This window comes from Nyctibius grandis, chromosome 9, assembly GCF_013368605.1.
Source record: "Nyctibius grandis isolate bNycGra1 chromosome 9, bNycGra1.pri, whole genome shotgun sequence".
Lineage (NCBI taxonomy): Eukaryota > Metazoa > Chordata > Aves > Nyctibiiformes > Nyctibiidae > Nyctibius > Nyctibius grandis.
The window spans coordinates 37374829-37393386 of NC_090666.1; the positions used below are offsets into that span (position 1 = coordinate 37374829).

Consider the following 18558-nt stretch of genomic DNA (forward strand, 5'->3'; position numbering starts at 1 on the left):
GTAGTCTATAACGGTAGGCTTCTATAGGCAAAGTGTAAATGATACTGTACGTTGCCCTGTGCCACACGCTGAGACAACTGTTTCCAATTTGTCAAGAGTCGCATTTCTTATATACCAGTGGCAGGGCTTTATTTTTCATCCGGACTCTAATTAACACGTTATAGAGCTCTGTGTCTGAATGCTCACAGTGTGCTGGTGGCCGTATCAGCTGTGTCTTGGGGGACAGCTGGTAGGGACCACACAGAGGGTGCCGGGTGAACATGGCAGGCAGGGTTTAAACTGTCCCCTCTGCCTCTGCAGGCAGCCGCTGCTGCACGAGGTTATGACGTTGCCTACTCCTTTCCCAGGCAGCGAAACCTCCTCCTTGCTGCCACGTCGCAGCCCCGGGGTGGGACGGCAGCAGGCGCCGGGAAGGTGGGCGGCCGGCTGGGAGCACGTCCCGAGCAGCACAGCGGCATCACACCGTGGAAGCCCACGGCCCTGAGAGGCACAACCCGCTCGCACGTAAGTACGGCTCCCTCGAGGCAAGCACGAGCGTAACAGATTGCGTTGAACTCCTCCAAGGGGGATCCCTGCTTTGCTGGCGTGCAGCAACGAGCCATCCGTAATCCCGTGCAAATAAGCCCAAGATCCTACTGCACAAAGTTTACAGCTGAGGGCAAACTCACTTTGTTTTTGGACTTCATGGGGAAGGTTCAAAGAGTTTTACGGTGAGTTTAAAGCAGGTTTAATTGTGCTAGTGCTGGTGCAAACCCGGGGTGGATCAAGAAACTGCAGCGTAAACATAGAGTCCGCTTTTGAAACTCCTCAGTCTTTTTAGGGAGCTCTGTATACATTTGGATTATCACTGAAGGGAACAGGCGCAAGTGAACATTGTTATCCAAAAGTTTCTATCATCAGCCTGATTCAGAAAAAAAATCCTTTTCTTCCTTCTCTTTACTCATTTTTAAAGTTAACTGGCTGCAATTCAAACAGCAAAACATGTAATGAAATAAATGGGGCAAATTCAAACAGCCAAAAGCGTAATGAAATAAATGAGACTAATTCCTTGAACTGCACCTAACATGCAAATGAATCTCAGCTGCTCATTAGAGACCTCTGAGCAGGGGATGGGGGCAAATAAAATCACGGGAAGTAGAGGAAGGCATAGAAAAAAGGGCAATTACCTAAATCTCCTCTTATTAACTGTAAAATATTTTTTCAAGATTGAAGGCAGTAAAATATGTTAGTAGCAAATGGCAAAGCCTCCTTATGCACCTAAAGTAAAAAGTGAGGAGTTGAGCAGAGCAGAGGAATGGGCAAACAAGGAATATACCACTTTATTTTCAGGGTGGGTTAGCAGTGAGTAATTCTCACGCAACAGGTTAATTCAGATTTTGCTGGGTGTTTGAGTGCTGGTCATCTGGGAAAAGGAGGGGATGTCGGTCCAAGGCTCATGCGTGGCGGCTCAGCCGTGTGAGTAGGGTGGGCAGCGTGCAGATACTGCCCTGTGAGCCTGAGCCACAGTCCTCTGCCTAGCACAGTCACTTCAGCTGCAATATGTTGGTCTGTCTCTCTAATGCATGGGCCTCTCTTATCTCACACCACCAGGCTCACTGAAGCAGGCGGCAGGGAGGTGAGCTCTGTGACTGGGGGGGCTGTCGCCTTCCCATGCTGCTCTGAACCAGCCTTCGTGGGCAGCCGGGACCCAGCAAAGTTTTTAAAGCTCTTCCATCTACTTGTCACCAGGCCCTTTTCATCATTGTTGTTGTTTAACACACTTGGTTTTGCTGTTTTTTTCCCTTGACAGCATCCTTGCTGTCTGAGAGGGTGGGCACAGGGAATGTGCCGAAAGCCGGGTCTGCCTTGGCAGTGATGTGGGTGGAAAATCACACCTTGGGTCCTGCTCTGGAGGTTGCTGCTGGTCTTTGGGAATGCCTCAAGGACAGCAATTAAAAGATGTTGCTAATTGACCTACTGGCTCTGATAGCAGCACGTGCTGGAGGAGACGTATCACCACCAGCCTTCGCTACATGTCCTCCCATGGGAACCTTTGGGACATGTAGAGATGTGACTCATGGGATGCAAACCAAAACATGTCATGAGTTGGATATTATCTTTGGCGTGAGCAGCAAGGAATGTGAGCAAACCAAGTAGCTCACGTTAGTGTTGAAAAGGGGGCAGGAGGAAGAGGAGGAGCTGGGGAACTGCAGCTGCTCAGCAAGACAGCTGTCCCTAGAAATCATCCTTTGAAAAGGAGTGAGCACCAGAAAGAGAATAAGGGGATGGCCAGGCAACATGGCGATGTCAGGGAGAAATTCTGCTGAGCCCATTTTTCTGCCGGTTGTGTAACTGCCCTGGCGTACAGGGAAGAAGGAGGTGTTCCTATACTGGGGCTTTAGGGTTGGCATCGTCTTGTGTGACATTCTCATAAGCAAGTGAGGAAGACGTGGCCTCGATTGGACAGATATTGGGTGGGTGGAAAACTGGCTGCACAGTTAGTCAGAAAAGTTATCAGCAGTTTACCACCAGAAAGCGAGGTAATGACAAGTTTGAACCTGAGCCCACTGCTCTTTCGTGTTTCATTCATGATTTGGGGGAGGGATGAGACTTGTTATTCATGTGCAGCTGGGAGGGACTGGGAGCACAATAGGGGACAGAATTATAATTTAAAGGGACAAGAAAAGTAGTCTGGAGAAAGCCCATGGTTTGTATTTCAGTGGTCATGCTGGTGAGCGAAGGCAAGTGGCGTGGAGTCTCAGTGGGGTGAGGGAAGCCGCCCTGGCTGCGCTGGGAGCCAGGGGATCTCAGCGGGTGAGAGGCTTTTGCTCTTGGCTGCCGTGCTTCAACACCAACAGGGCTTGGCTGGACACAGTCCAAAGGGAGCAATAAAAATAACGAGAGGTGACTGGGACGTAACCTCTGTGTGAAAGTCAGATCTGATGGTAAGAGATGGAGTGTGGTCCTTAAGCCTGGGACCCACGAGAAGGAAGAGGACTTCTTTCTCCTTGCCAGTTACGACAAGACATGATGGACTTAAACTGCAATTTAACAAAGGTTGAATACACCTTTCTTCACTTTTCAGGGTACAGCCCAACATTTCCCAGTAGGACGCTCTGCCTCCCCAACTCCCAACTCCATGTAAGCCAGGTTTAGCACAACACCCATTCCAGCATCTCATGTGGCTTTCGTGAATTAACTACTTAGCCCATGGGGATCATACCATTATCTTCAGAGGAACTAGAAAAATAAAGAGTGCATTTATAAGGTTTTTATTGTTTTCACCCCACCATCAGCATTCCCTTTAAGAACATCAAAAGCTTAAAAAAACAGATAGAGACATCTGCCAGCATCTCTGGAGATGTGTGTTGCACTTTCTTCTAATCCAGATCAAGTCTTTGGAGCCTCTCCATGCCTTCAAGAAATAAGGGAATTTTTCTTTTATTTAAGAACTGTCTAAAGACCCTTTTACTGAGTTTTAACAGAGCCCTGTGTCAGCACAGTTAAAAAATGCTGGCATTTCCGCAGCGCAGATTGAAGATGATATATTACCCTTTGCTGATGAAACCTGACTTACAGCTTCTATTGTAAAATTGCCTAATACTTTTTTAAGTGCTCTAAGGTGAAGTTGCAGGGCCAAGGACATGGAGCAAAGTCTGGGTGTGTGCTGTTTTTACCTCTCTGGCATTTGTTATTCCTTGTCTAGGAAGAAGAGCTGCAAGGAGCAGCTTCAGCTGCACCCTTCAGACCTCCAGCACCCTTCAGACCTGCAGCATGGCATCGCCCATGAGGAGCTTGCTCACCGACCCTGACAGATATCTCCAGTCTTTCCGCCTCTTCCTCGCGAATTCAACTGAGCACCAGTGCATGCAGGAGTTCATGGAGAGGCAGCTGCCAGCCGTGATAGCAAGGTAACATGGAGGTGACCACAAGGAGCTGAAGGACAGCCCGGGTCATGGTTCTGTGGCCATGACGGGCTTGGCTGGGCTTGGGGGGCTGCCTGTGAGAGGCAGATTGCTGTTCCCCACGGGCTGTTCCCTCTGTAGGTCTCTGACAGGGCTTGGCTGGAGATTTCATTTGCACATGCTGCTGAACGGCTGCTCTTTGGGACAGAGCCTGCCTAGCAGGGAGGAGATAAGGCTGAATTGTTTCCTTGCATGCAAATATAGCTTAGCCTGAATCAACTCTAAAATGCAATAACAGGTATTACGTTCTAAGATTGAGCTTGATTGAAAGCGTCTTTGTAAAAGTAATATTTTCAGGTAACATTTAGGCTCTCTCTAGTATGTGTAAATAACACTCCTGCTTTGCCTGCCATGCGTGTTTTTTGCTGGACCCCTTGCTTTGCAGGCTGGCTTGGACAGCAGGCAGATGGGGTCAAATCCTGGTTCTGGGGAGGCCCTTCTGCAGGCACAGGGCTTTATAGCTCTGCCAAATCCTCGCTAAGGGCTTTTAAAGGTGTTACACTCTTCCCCTCTTCCTCTCCATTTTGCAAAATGTAAAACTTCTACAAATAATTTTTAAGCTGCTGGTCCAGACCCAGGAAGGTCTCTGGTCCTTGAAACACAGACATGGAGGAAGCATGTACCTTCTGCTGCTTGTATGCACTCGTAATAAAAGCAGAACTCCTCTACAAATTGCCAAAGTAACTGGAAATCAGGAATCTCCAAAGAGCAGAGTTCTGAATGTGATCCCTCCTGCCAGCTCACGGTCATGCCTGTACATGCACATGTTGCATTTGATTTTTGTCCTGCAGATTTTAGTCTTCATGGGACCTCCGGTGCTGCACAAAATGGATGTAACACTCTCTACTTGGTAGCTCTGCTAAAATGTGTAAATAATGTTTTTCAGTATTGGAAACGGGAAGTCTACAATCAATATTCTAAGTGTTGGCGGTGGAGCAGGTATGCTATGCACTTCAATATTGATATGCTTATACCTTTTTTTTCAAAGAATAGAGGATTAAAAGTTGCAGAAAGGATCAGAGTGGGAAATAAGTCTTTTCTTGAAAAGTCAGCTCCAGGGTCAGATGGTGCTAGGTGTGGACACATTGTCTGAAAACAGCCTGTGCCTCCCCACCCCGATTCTTGTGTGTCCTCCATGAGAAACCTCCTTCTGCACCATCACTCCTCAAGGGCAGAGAGAGGCTTGAACTGCCCCATAGCGTTTCTGTGCAAAAAAAAGTGCCATAATGTCCTCAGAATGTTAATTTTCACTTGCATTGCAATTACTCTCCCCTGTAACTATTTACGGATGTGGTAACTCCCCATCATTGCTGCCTCCTGCCCTGCTACATGACAGCCTTGGCTGACCTCTGTTTTGCCTGTACATACTTGCTGACCACCATCAATGCACAGGCCCCTCCTGGAGCTACTGTCCCCCAAAACACTGGAGCTGAACGTAAGCTCCGGAAGAAATCTAGAAGAAACCAGAAGAAATAAGTCTCTTATCTGAAGTTCACTGGGTGGAAAAACAATACCAATAGCATCAAGTGGCTGCTTCTCATTAAATTCTTGCTTAAGTTCCCTCATAATTAAAGCCTATGTTTTCTAATTCTGCTCTGCCCATTAAGTCATCAAACTTAAATTTTATAAGAACAGTTAATTTAGTTTGAATGGTTTAGTCTTACCATCTACAAAGACTAATCTGAGCTTTGTCAATCTCTCCTAATAAGTAAAAATAATTGTATGTAAATGGCGGATGTTATAAAACAGACAGTGTGACAGAGTAGGAACATTGCTCTCCCAACAAGGGAAACCATTCTTCTGCCAAAAAATGGTGTTTTTAACAGGAACACTTTACTTGGTTAGTGAGGTACTTAACTCCCTAACCAGGGACACCCCAGCTTAGCATGATGGATATTCAATCATTAACGTGCAGTCAAAACTCATTTTGTGATGTAAAAAACCCCTACACCACCAAAACCCTGCTCCTTGCTGGCTTGTTCCCACCGCAGGTCCTTGGGAGGTCAGGAGGCAGCAAATTCCCACATCCCCCCAGCTAACCCTGGCTGATGTCGGAGGGCAGCGATGGAGCTGCTGCCCTGGCCCCATCCGCCCCCGTGCTTCACAGGGAGGCAGCATGGAAGGAAAGCGTTTCCTTCCCACATTTCCACCTCGAGAGACAAGCAAACCATTTAACGTAGCATCATATCCCATCACACCCACCCATCTACAGTGCCCGCCTTCGCCTACCGCCTCTGCCTTATTAAGTTCACACTCCAGCGCGCAGCACTCTGTACCTTTAAAAACCGTAAAAGTCATCAACGCTGCTATAAAGTAGCAACTGTGCAATAAACTATCCCGTTACGTAAAATGTTTAATTAGAAACTTAATGGTGAACATAGTGGTAGCCTTTAAAAGGTAATTGTGTTGGAGAGTTTAAATAATTCGGATAGCCTAATTGCCAAATTGTTGATAAAGCAAGCTGCCACAGATTTGACTGTAAAATGCCTCAGGACACTTGTTTGCATATAAAAGAGCTAACTGAAGTCAATTAAGGCTGTGGATTAAACTATGAATCAAAGGGGTGGGTTTTTTTTGGTTAAAAACAATACAAGGGTGGTTTGGCCACAGAAGAGTGGAAAGGAATATATTGATCTATCCACATATGGGAAAGTGAAATTCAAATTTTTTTATCAGGACTTGCACAGCCTTTTCAAAGGACTAATCCATTTTACAGAAAGTTAGTAAAGCAACCAAAAATCAAAAATATTGCAGTAGTTCATTACAAATTCTGTGTCTCCAAATTTTACCACAGCAGCCTGCAGACAACTGGCTTTACTCTCCTTTTTCAACAGAATACAGGGTTTGCAGTGATAACAACGCCACAGCTATTTCTGCTCTTTCAGAAATTCAATTTCCCTCCCTCGAAGAACATACTTGCACAGATGCTACGTAAATTTTGGTGTTAATTGTTGCTTTAAGAAAGACATGTATGTCTGAAAAAATTGAAGTGTTCCTCACTTTTTACGTTAAATTCTTAGGGTGTTAATGAGCAGGTGAGACCTGGGCTGGGGTGCCTGATTTTGACCCATGGTGATGTATGGTGGGGCCAGAAGCAGGCAGAGAGCTCTTTGTAGTGAAAAGGACCCTCCTGGGGAAGAACCTGTTGTGCTGGGTTGAGCTCCAGGGAACACATTACGGCTATTTAACTGCCAATATTTTCCTTTTGTACCTCAAAGCTTCTGTATAATGGAGCTAATGCTGAAGGTGTGGGAACCCAGGGGCACTGAAAATCATGAGGATGGGCAGAGGCTGTGCAAATACGATGGGAGCACTCCCTCCACAGTCCCTCAGCAAGGCTCTGTCTGGCCATCAGGGTTCGCTGTGTGATCTGTTGAGTGCATAATTTTATTCCTTTGTAGGGAATTTTATAACACGGAGTTGTGTGCAAGCACAAGTACATCTTTGAAGACAAAGGTCAATATTTGCCTATAACAAGACCCCTGGGTCTATTATTTACCACAGTTACCCTCTGCTTCACTCTTTCTACCTTAATGTCTTCTATTATTTTTTCCATCTAAAATATATTCAAGTACAATAAGCAGAAGTGAGCCCTAAAAAAGCTAAGCAACGCAGCATGATGTTTCTCCTCAAATGCTATGTGCAGTTTTGGGCCCCTCAGTACAAGAAAGACATTGAGGTGCTGGAGTGAGTCCAAAGAAGGGCAACGAAGCTGGTGGAGGGTCAAGTAACAAGCGATAGGATGAGAGGAAACGGCCTCAGGTTGTGCCAGGGGAGGTTTAGATTGGATATTAGGAAAAATTTCTTCACCAAAAGGGTTGTCAAACATTGGAACAGGCTGCCCAGGGAAGTGGTGGAGTCACCATCCCTGGAGGTATTTAAAAGATGTGTAGATGTGGTGCTTAGGGACATGGCTTAGTGGTGGACTTGGCAGTGCCAGGTTAACCGTTGGACTTGATGATCTTAAAGATCCTTTCCAGCCAAAACGATTCTATGATTCTATATTGTCCGTGTACCCCTGCCTCAGTCAGGAGCATCATATCACAGAATCACAGAATCAACCAGGTTGGAAGAGACCTCAGGGATCATCGAGTCCAACCGTTGCCCTTACACCACCCTGTCAACTAGACCATGGCACTAAGTGCCATGTCCAGTCTTTTCTTAAACACATCCAGAGATGGTGACCCCACCACCTCCCTGGGCTTCCTATATTGCGGATGGGGATAGGTGGCCAAGAGGGATAGAAGCTCTTTTTAAATTTTGAAACGTTAAACCTATGGGCACTTCCATCAGTAAAAGATTTGCAGCTAGCCTGATCAGTATCCAGAGAGAACTATTCCTCACAAAGAAAGTACAGTCAGTTCTGGGGTATTCTGTAAACAGGGGTTAGAGAAACATCAGTGGTATGTGCAGTATTCATCTTACTTGTGGAAAAAGTCACAGGGCACTAAAGACAAACAGACATGAACGTTGTTTCTGATTCCAGTGTAAACATATATTCTCTTCTCCCTCAACCACATGACCTGGTAACCAGTGAGATGCTTGGCTAAAAATGCTCTTACTCACTCCTACGAAATCCTGTCAGGTTTACTGGTGACTTGGGACCATCAGAACTAGTCCCATCAGAGTCATTTAGGATCTTCCCTGGGAGGTTAGGCCATGTCCAGAAAACATGAGGTCACACCATGTGCGTGACTGTGTCTGGTTTTCCCTTGGCGCTGATGGTGGCAGTCAGAGAGGAAGAAAGAAGATAGCTGGGACTGATATTTAAATGTTTCTCAAATCCCAGAAACACACCCTTAGTCTGCTGAGAACACAGAAAAGCTACATATGCCTGTGTGGTACATTTTCTGTACAGGAATGGCAGGTATCAGTCCTCAAAACTGGGGATATGATGATGATGGAGATAACATTTGCTTGAGCTTTGCTTCCGTCTTGTTTTTCATGTTGCCTGCTTCCCTAGGTGAGATGGACCTGCTGATCCTCTCAAAAGTACAAGCCAGATATCCAGGGGTCACCATCAACAATGATGTGATAGATCCAAGTGCTGACCAAATCTCCAAGTACAAAGGTATTTTTACATTAAATAAATTAAATTTACGTTAAGTATGCTAAATGCATTAAAAAGAGTTGAACGCCACATTCAAATGTGGATGACCCCACATTCAAATGCTTTCTTGTCAGAATTGGCTCTTAAAAGTTAAAAAAGTCACTATTTTATGCTTTTTTGCCATCATTGCTTTTCAACAATGTTTAGTCTCTCAAAGTCTTAGTCTCTCACACTGCAAAGAACTCTGTGGCAAACACTTGGACTAGGCAGACTTTAAAAGCTAAGCAAGGGGGGAACTGGTGGGTGATTGTACAGGAATAGAGTAAAAGCCCCACATTTCAGAAAGTTTTTCTCCTTCAACTTGCACTGAATCAGGATCCTTCCTCGACATCAAAGTGAAAATTTTAGTGTCTCATGGTAATTTTTGCGTATCTTAAAAATAATTTCCAAATAACAAATAGCTAAACCTTGTAGTGCTGCACTAAATTAGTTGCCATCCTTTGAATTAGAAAACAAGGAAAGGAAAGCAAGATGGATAGGAAAGATCTTTGCTACATGCTCCGTGGCTTAGAGCGTGTTTCATTCCACCAGCCCAAAGGTCTGAGCAACATTCATGAAGGAAAGCCAAGCATTTTCCAAGGAGGATTGAACGTAGCAGGAATGCTTTGGTCAAATTGCCCTACAAAGCGAGCATTAAATATCAATCCACAGTTTGATTATCACTGGATTAATGCCTACCAGGCTTTACCTTAGCAGGTAATTATGGTCTTGTATGGAGATGACACCAGCTACCCCATACAGGCTGTGAGAGCAGCCCTGAGCAGAGCACACCTTGCCAGAAAGTGGCTGCTGAATGGATGTGGCAGTAACAAATGAAGCTCATCAGCAGCCTGTGTTGTTGGAAATGCTCCAAACCATAGTAAATACCAGACTGTAAAACCATGCTGTAAATCTCCAACTCTTACTCTTGCTTAAGTCCTTAAAAATAAAGCATTCTCAGTACGAAGCAACCTGTGGAAGTAAAAGGAAAAAAAAAAAAAGAGAGTAACAACCCATTTCTCCCTGCAGTGGGGGAGTTCAGAATCACTGGAAGCACAAAGGCTCCCAGGAAACATACCATTTTTTAATATCTGTCTCTGTATTACATGTACTTGATCTTTGAAAAGATGGCTCATGCAAAATCCCAGGAGCTCTTACATTGCTCCAGGCTGAGATGGTGAAGGATGAGCAGCAGAGCATCTGCTCTGTTTATAAGACAGTTTGGGCACTTGCATTTCTGTCCTGGTCTGGCCATTAAAGATACACTATGTGGGACTGGATTTCCACTGAATCTTCCTAGTGGTCTCACCATCTATCATCAATTAACTGGCAGTCCTATCCTACTTTAGTGAGTTTCTTTGAAGAAGAAAGTTAAAGAAAGTATAAGAAGTTGTCCTTATTTTAAGTTTTATTCTAAACTAGAAATGAAATATTCATCTGAATTTCTTTCTTTAAACTTTCTTATTTGGTAATTAATCATGTCCCCAATAGGTATCATTAATTAGGTTTCTGAGCCCTAAGATTTTTCCGGGGAGAATTGGAAACATTATCTGTGCCTCTGAGGATTCAGTCGTTACGTTTTCTGCCTAATCAGATACTTTCTCCTTGGGAAGGAGAAGCCAAGCTCACAAGAGAAACTTCTTACTGGGACATGCAGTGATGACAAACTGAGGTTTATCTTAGGCTGCGTCATACGATGAAGGCTCTCCTTAAAGCCACATGGCCAGGTTGTGGCTTTCCTTCATTCCTGGTTCATATCCACGTGAAGCCTCCTTGGTGACCATGGTTGGGAGTGTTGGTCACACCACAACTGAGCTGCACTGCCATTGCCTGCACAGCGTGACACAACTTCAGGGAGTCCGGTTTTGATGGCACCCATCCAGGACACATCTCCAGCTTCTGACCCAGACTGCAATCTGGGTTGAACCCAGGAGAAGATTAAGGAAAACTTTTCAAAACAGTTAGGGTGATATGTTTTGGCTTCAGATGAATCTTTGGGCAGAAACCATAATCAGAATGAGTTTGTCCTTTCTGAAATTGTGACTTTAAAAGCCCACCTTGGCAAGCAATTCAGTTTTCTTCCTAGTGTCTCCTTGCAGACTGTCTAGCAACTAAACTGAACGAGATTGCACCAGATTATTTGTGATGGTGATATGAACTGCTGCTGAATGAAGCCTGAGTTTCAACCAGCAAATTAAATCTGAACTGCAAGCACTGGGGCCAGTGACTGATAAATGGAAGTGAACAGAGTAACAACAGCAGCATCTGAAAGGGGTGGCCCATTTCCAACGATAAAAGAGAGGAGATAAGCAGCAATGGAGCATTTCTCATATGTCTGAGGGGGATATGTCCTAATCAGAGCCCAAAAGGAGAAACATCGTGATTAGTGGTGTAAAGGCGCTGGTCTTAGCAAATCATGTTGTTTTGAACATGTGTTCTGTAGCTAAAGCTCAGTCTGCCTTTGGGCCATTTAAGTTTTAAATTTATGTTAACTCCAGCGAAGCACAGGAATCGCATCAGGACGAGCTTTGTCCTGGAGCAATCCTGAGCGCCAGGCAGGAGCGCAGTGCAATGAGCTCCATATGCCAGCAGATGGACATTAGTATTCTGCTGTCCCCTAAATTATGAAATTATCTTTCAGTTTTGCTCCCATAAAAAGCAAAGAAATGCAGTGATGAGCCAGGCCTTCAGCATAACTTATTCCTTGAATCTACTTCTCCAGCTTTCTGCTTTCCACAGTTGCTGGATCTGCGATGTATTGAGGTCTGAAAGCACGTCATGTGTCACTCTTTATACTAGTCTTTGCTTTAAAACACTATTATCCCTTTTACCTAAAGCAGTTGGCCGAAACTGTGGGCTTTGAAAAATTATTTGAACAGAGCAGAAGCCAAATGTCAAGAGATGGGTTCTTGCTCACAGAATAAAGCTCCTTCCCTCTCCCACCATCCCCATGACACGTTCCCAGAGTGAGCCATTTGCTTTCTCTGTCCTTCTCAAGCTTTTAATTGTGCTTTCTTTCTCTCCAAAACCCCCTTGATCCATCCTCAAGCCCCTATATTTATTTATTCAGTCCCTGGAAAACCCTTCACCATGGCCTGGCTTCTGCTCATCCATGTGGGTCATGCATGCCACCTAACCAAAGGGGCCATCAGCTCTTCTCCCATTCAGCATAAAATGTTGTGCTTATGGTCTCATAACAGTTTATCCCAGCCAACAACTTTTATTGCAGCTTGAGCCAGTCATGGGGAAGAGTTTCTTTCTTTTTTTTCTTTTTAATCAGGTAAAGACTGGAGGAGCCCAAATGATGGTGCAAAGAGTAAAGCATCAGACCCTCTTAAGACTTCATCCTACAAAGACCTTTACAGCTCCCTTCTCACACATAGGATCAAGGTTTTAAATATTCCACTGCTGTGTTAAACTGGTACCAAAACTCTCTACCTAAATATGACTTTTAGAAGCATTAAACCTCTGAATGGAAGTCCGTCCCATATTTGCAATTGAGATAACTCTGTCCTGCCTTCTCCCATATTTCAGAGCGCGTGGCTGAGACACCAAACCTCGAGAACGTAAAGTTTACCTGGCATGAGGAGACAAGTTATGAATATGAACATCGAATGAATGCAGAAAAGAAGTCTAAAAAATGGGACTTCATTCACATGATCCAGGTAAAAGTCTCTGCAAAGTAAATGTTGTCAAAGACTTGACTGTTAAAAGGATGTGTGAAGTATGTGACCTCATTATCCACTCTAAGGAGAAGAAAGGTGAGTTTATTTCCCTGTAATTTAAAGTACTGAAGCATAAGTGAACTGCAAAAATGAAAGACGAGTTACAGCAAAGCAACTTAGAACACAGTAGTCCTATTAACTAGGCTGTGGGTGGCAGTCAACTAAAAATGAATTTTAACTAGTGTTTTCAAAGCTCTTTGTCCACTCTGTGAAATTGCCTTTGTATTTCCAATTTTACTGAAGCCATTACAACCCACTTTCACTGCTAAGAAAGGCAAATCTTTTTATCTCGGGTTAATGAATGAACATGTGCTTGGTCTTCGGAGAGCCAGAGAGCAGGCAAGGCAGTGCAGCGTTAGCCCACTGCCCAGCGTTGTGCTAATGTGTCTTGTCGTCCTGCTGCTCTTCTCTCAAGATTGCCCCCATTTGGTTTCTTCTACCTAGTGGTACCAGTTATAACATTCACCAGGACTGCACTGTATCTCTGTAAGCACCTCTGCTCTTTCCAGATGCTGTATTATGTGAAAGATGTCCCAGCAACTATCCGGTATTTCCACAGCCTCCTGGAAGCACAGGGGAAGCTCTTCATTATCCTGGTGTCAGGTAAGAGCTGCTCAACCAGCACTGCTCGGTTGGGCAAGAGCCACGAGGACCTTTGGGCTTCCTGCGAGTTCAACACAGACCATCTAAAAACCAATGCACATTTTTATTTAAAACATGCTTTATCACCTATAGAGGTGAACTGGCTGCATAATAAATGATGTCCACTCATCTACATCCATTGAAATTTGCACGCCGTCTAGATCTGCACAGCTCATGCTGCAGGTTGTAAAGCTGAAGGTTTTGTGAGCCAGCAAACCCATGCCTTGGGCACAAAACACCGTTCTCTCGCCCTCTGCCCTTCCCCATCCTGCAGCCTGGCCAGTGACGGATGGCAGCAGAGAGGCCTGATGTGGGCGAGAGGCTCCGTCCTGTGGCTCTCACTTGCAAGAGCTCCTTCAGCCTCTGCTATTTTCTGTAAAAGGCTTTTCAGGCCGGGCACCGCATTATCTCGCTCCTGGAGACTTGTGGCATTAAGCAAATGGCTACGATGGGGCTCGGCTGTGCCATACAGCAGGTGTTAGAGCACATATGGTTCATTTTCTTCTCAAACTGCCCATTTCCTTAATATCATCATCTTGGGTGGAAAACAGCATTCTTAGGCTGTTTTAGATCTCAAAGAGATCCTCTGTGGTCAATCCAGCAGGAAAATGTGGGAGCGGAGCAAACAACGACCTTTTAATACTGTGGGCAAGGTATGCTAGAGATACTGCAATGGTGGGGTGTAATTTGACTCTAGAAAGTCTTTAATTTGCCTCACAAGACATGGAAATATTGGTTGTGTAAACAGTCACCTCTGATAGTTTTGTGAGGGGTATTAAGTGTTAGTTGTTCAGAGGTTTAAGCTTAATTTTTTATTGAATTTGGCCATGTCTGCAAACTGTAATGTGTTTGATGAAGTTCCTTTTTCGTGTTATAGAATCATAGAATGGTTTTGGTTGGAAGGGACCTTAAAGATCATCTAGTTCCAACCCCCCTGCCACAGGCAGGGACACCTTTCCGCTAGACCAGGTTGCTCAACAACGAAGTGACACTTCTCTTACTTGAATTTATTAAAACTATTTTTCTCCAAAATGGTTTTGGTTTAAAGTGTTTTCAAGCAGTTCACTACAAGTAATCTCTATTTTAAACGGTCTGAGTTGCTATTCTTGTTCTTTGGCTGAACAAGAATAGATCATAATATAAGACTATTGCTGATTACCTGCGTATAGTTAATTGAAACTCTTTTCCAAGACTTTAACCTGTCCCTTTGGATATTCATGAAATGTGAATACAGGGAGGAACATGTGTCTATTCAAAATTAATGTGATTAAAAATTTGAATTCATGAAAAGTATCTGAAGTCCTCTCTGGGCCAGGCAACTCTGTGTTTTCTGACGGAGCAGAATGGAGTAGAAACTGCTGGGGCCAGCAAGAAAATGGGAGAGAGGAGTAGGGCTCAGAATAGTAGAGAGCAAAGGAAGGGGAAAACCTTAGGGTAAAGAAGAATATAGAGAGGGGAAGGAAGAAGCTCTACAAAAATGAGCACTGAAGCAAAAGGAGGTACTGAAAGAGAAGCAGAACAAAGCTCGTTTCAAAAAATGAAGGTAATGTCATCTCCAACACAAACTCATTGGGGTGTGTTAATTAAAAACCAGTCTGGGAATAGGATTGGTAGGAGAGGGCTTGGTTCGTCTGTGAAGGTTGCAATCCCTCCCGCTCCATCCCTGCTGGGAAAGCAGGCAAGTTGCAAGAGCTATGCGGTGTTATTTTTAACATGTTTAAAAAATCTGTTTACATCGCCTTGAAAACAAAAGTAGTGCCATATGCTGAGCCTGTTGAGGGCTATTATAATAATGCTGCGTTCAGGTAGTGTATAATCGCTCGGCTCAGAGATGGCACCGAGTTACACAACACTGACACCAGCAAATTTTCTGCAATTAGTGCTCTGCATTCAATTTCCACCAGGTGAAAAGAAAATATTGTAGCCTCTCTTCTGAACAGCAAACTGTTTATTTGACTATAAATAACTGCTTGCAGATAAAGCATTTGCAAAACCGCCGAGCAACTGGTTTTAATAGTTATGGAGATTGATAGTCATAACTCTCAACAGGTGCTCATTAGGCTCCAAGTTATTTTCATCCTGTCCAGTCATTCAGGGTGATCTTTTTATAAATGATTTATAGCAGAAATGCTGAATCACAGAGCCAGGGTGAGGGAAAATAAAGATGTGAAGACCTGTCTGGGGAGTTTTCAGCTTACCCAGCTGGTTTTCTTTGTAAAACATCCCTTGAGAAGAGGTGTGCGGGCTCAGCATGGGCTTAGTTCTGGAGGTGATTGCAGTGCTACAGGAGCCTGTGCCTTCCTCACTCTTCATCTTTGCACACCCAAATAGTACGCAGCCAAAATGTCCTTCTAGTACCGCTGGGGAGGTCGAGGGGTAGCCCTCTCATTGCCCAGGCCCAAGAGCACGTGAGCGTGATGGGAGTGAAGGCTGAAGGCCAGGAGAGTGGTGTAGCTTCATCCTGGGCTCTGTCCATCCCATTCTTTTCTCCACCACACATCCAACTGCATGGACAATGTGAACAGGGTTTTGAGCCCCATGTATTTCACGTAGCTTACCAGCAATAAGTGTTTCAACGAAGCTCATGTGTAGCTCGACCACAAAGTAATTAGGTGAAGGAATAGGAGAGGATTTGGTCTTCCAAACAAGCAGCTGAAATCTAGGGAATAGTTTAAATCAAGATGGCACTGAATAGCTAGTGTTCAGCATGTGGACTACAGAAGGATGTCCCTGAGAGATATTGCCCATGTGCGTGAAGCAGAGGGATGCAGTGGAAGGAGGGATGATCCAGTGCAGTGAGCTGCTCTGGCCTCAGCTGGGGGATTGGTGGGAGGTGCTGGAGCTCCGGTGTAGGTAACATGTCCATCCCCTCCTGCAGCCCCCAGCCCCCAGGCACAGAAGAAGGGAGGCAGCAGTCTTTTCCATGCCCTAGGAGAGACTCTGCTTGCAACAAGGACAACTGCTAAAAAACCCCCCAGACAATAAAAAATTAGTTTAAACAGTGTTTTTCCTTGTTCCTGAGCATTTTTTTTTGTGGTTTATCTCTCAGGAACCAGTGGCTGGGAAACGCTGTGGAAGAAGTTTGGGTCTTCCTTCCCTTTAGGTGATCTCTGCTCTTACGTTTCCCTTGCTGACATCAAAAGGATACTGGATCCAGCTGGGCTGAAGTACCAGGTGCATGAGCTCCCATCCCACATGGACATAACAAGCTGCTTTATTGAAGGGAATGAGGATGGGGAGCTGTTGCTGGATTTCCTGACAGAAACCTGTGAGTTTTCTAAAACTGCTCCTCCTGAATTAAAGCATCAGGTAATGGAAGAGTTAAGAAAGCCTGAATGCAGTGAAAAAAGAGATGGGAAGGTGCTTTTTAACAACAACCTGAGTTTCATAGTGATTGAACCATGAGTTAATCTCTTCTTGCTTCTTGATGCAAAGCAAATAGTCAGATACAAACTGTTAACAGCTGAAATACGTTTTTTTATACTTTATAAATGTCTTAGGTTACTTCAGTACTGATATATAATTTTTGGAGCATGTTAAGAAATCAGTATTAATATCTTTTGTTATAAGTGAGCTTTAATACCCAATTAATTCTGCTCTAACCTATGAATGCGTAACTCACTAACCAGTTAATTGTGCGTTATCGTATGGATATTGTATAATCAGGTGTAACTTGGACCATCCACTCGGGCACTGCAGAAACCTGACCATTTCCTAAGAAATAATCAAGAACTATACATGGTTTCATCATCTTCACTTAAAAACTCTCTGCAGACCAAATAAGGAAATTGCACCATCTCAGTGCAGCTAGAAAGAGTGGAGGCTCAGGATGACTGACCATTCGGGTGGCTGCTCAATGGGATTTCTTGAGCTTGCTGTGACTTCAAGATCTCATACCTCCAGTTACTGTGAAAGTGGCCTCACGCCTTCTGCATGTGCAATGGTTGCCTGCTCCTGCCTCCGCAGCCACCTCTGTTTAATGGCACCACTTCCTTTTTCCTCTATTTTCACTTTATTTTTATGATGTTGCATCTGTAGAGCAATTTGTGGACGAGGTCCGTACTGCTACTGCAAGAGCGAAGCAATTGAAGGCGGTTGAGGCACAGCAGTGCTAACAACCGTCCTGGAGAGGTGGATTTCACTGACAAGCCCTGATGCAAACCCTTTGTTAGGAATCATCTACTGCTGCCACATAGGGCTTTCTAGTATTTGTAGCTAAACACACAAACCTCCTGGTCACAGCCTTTCACTAGCCTCGCATAAAGGCCATGTGTGGAAGATGTAAAAATAAACTCTGATACCAAACTGACAGGTTTCAGTGGGATTTGTTTCATTTTCAACGGGGTCACGTCAGGTAAATCTGTTCAATGTGTAGTATAGGATGTTCAACAAGAAGGTGCTTCGCCTCCTCAGTCCCTTCTGCATGTCGGCTGTCTCCACTCTAGTAGTTGATGCATTTGTTTTGCTAAATGATTTTATGGTTTTAAGAAGTGTTATGCTCTCTACAAGGCACAACGCATGGTGGAATACAATATAGTCTCTTGAATGAATTTGATAGTCTGAATACTCAGTTTATCCAGTGAGATGGGTGATTTCTGCCATTGAAATAATTTGATTCAGTGTTGAAATGGTTTACTTTAGGTAATGCTTTAGCTGCAAGAAATTATGTTTTATGCAATATAGATTATTAACAATTTGAAGTGATTTACAAGAGACCATACTGGGCATTAATAGCTGTTTATATTCATTTTAGTGTGAATTATTTTAAACACATGCTTCTGCTAGTGATCAAATATTAATTCCAGTGTATTTTAGAATGTTTCCATGATATTTCTCAGCTGTTGAACAGAACAAAATCTATTACTGCTTTTACACAGTGCTCCATACAGATTCGTGCATTAGAAGACCTCAGTATATCTGCAAGCTGCTACAGTGACATGCTGAAGCAGGAAAGAAAATCTCTCATTAGGACAGATTGCTGCATGCATTTCTAATGGGAAACAAATTAAAGTTACAATTATTTTCGTAGCTCTTTTGTGCTGTCAGTAACCTCTTCTAAATGGTGTGTGTGAAGGAGATGACCGCTGAATATTGCCACATCAACCCTGTCAGGACTGACAGATCTTTAAGAGCCACAGAAATGTGAGAACAAAAAAAA

At 44.2% G+C, this 18558-nt stretch overlaps 1 protein-coding gene across 1 annotated transcript; it reads left to right on the forward strand.

Annotated features, from left to right (window-relative positions):
- Positions 1–412: 412 nt before the first annotated feature.
- Positions 413–17737, forward strand: LOC137667158 (histamine N-methyltransferase-like). Its single transcript, XM_068407711.1, has 7 exons — positions 413–504; positions 3686–3890; positions 4831–4883; positions 8908–9015; positions 12568–12698; positions 13268–13361; positions 16450–17737. Exons 2-7 carry the CDS (start codon positions 3754–3756, stop codon positions 16803–16805), a joined length of 879 nt encoding a protein of 292 aa, XP_068263812.1. The 5' UTR covers positions 413–504; positions 3686–3753; the 3' UTR covers positions 16806–17737.
- Positions 17738–18558: the final 821 nt, after the last annotated feature.

Excerpts from the sequence above, each read along its gene's own strand:
- LOC137667158 (XM_068407711.1), top strand. The coding sequence starts at position 3,754 with ATGGCATCGCCCATGAGGAGCTTGCTCACCGACCCTGACAGATATCTC. Across the intron at positions 3,891-4,830 it reads CTGCCAGCCGTGATAGCAAG|TATTGGAAACGGGAAGTCTA; the intron begins GTAACATGGAGG and ends AATGTTTTTCAG. Across the intron at positions 13,362-16,449 it reads CTTCATTATCCTGGTGTCAG|GAACCAGTGGCTGGGAAACG; the intron begins GTAAGAGCTGCT and ends TTTATCTCTCAG.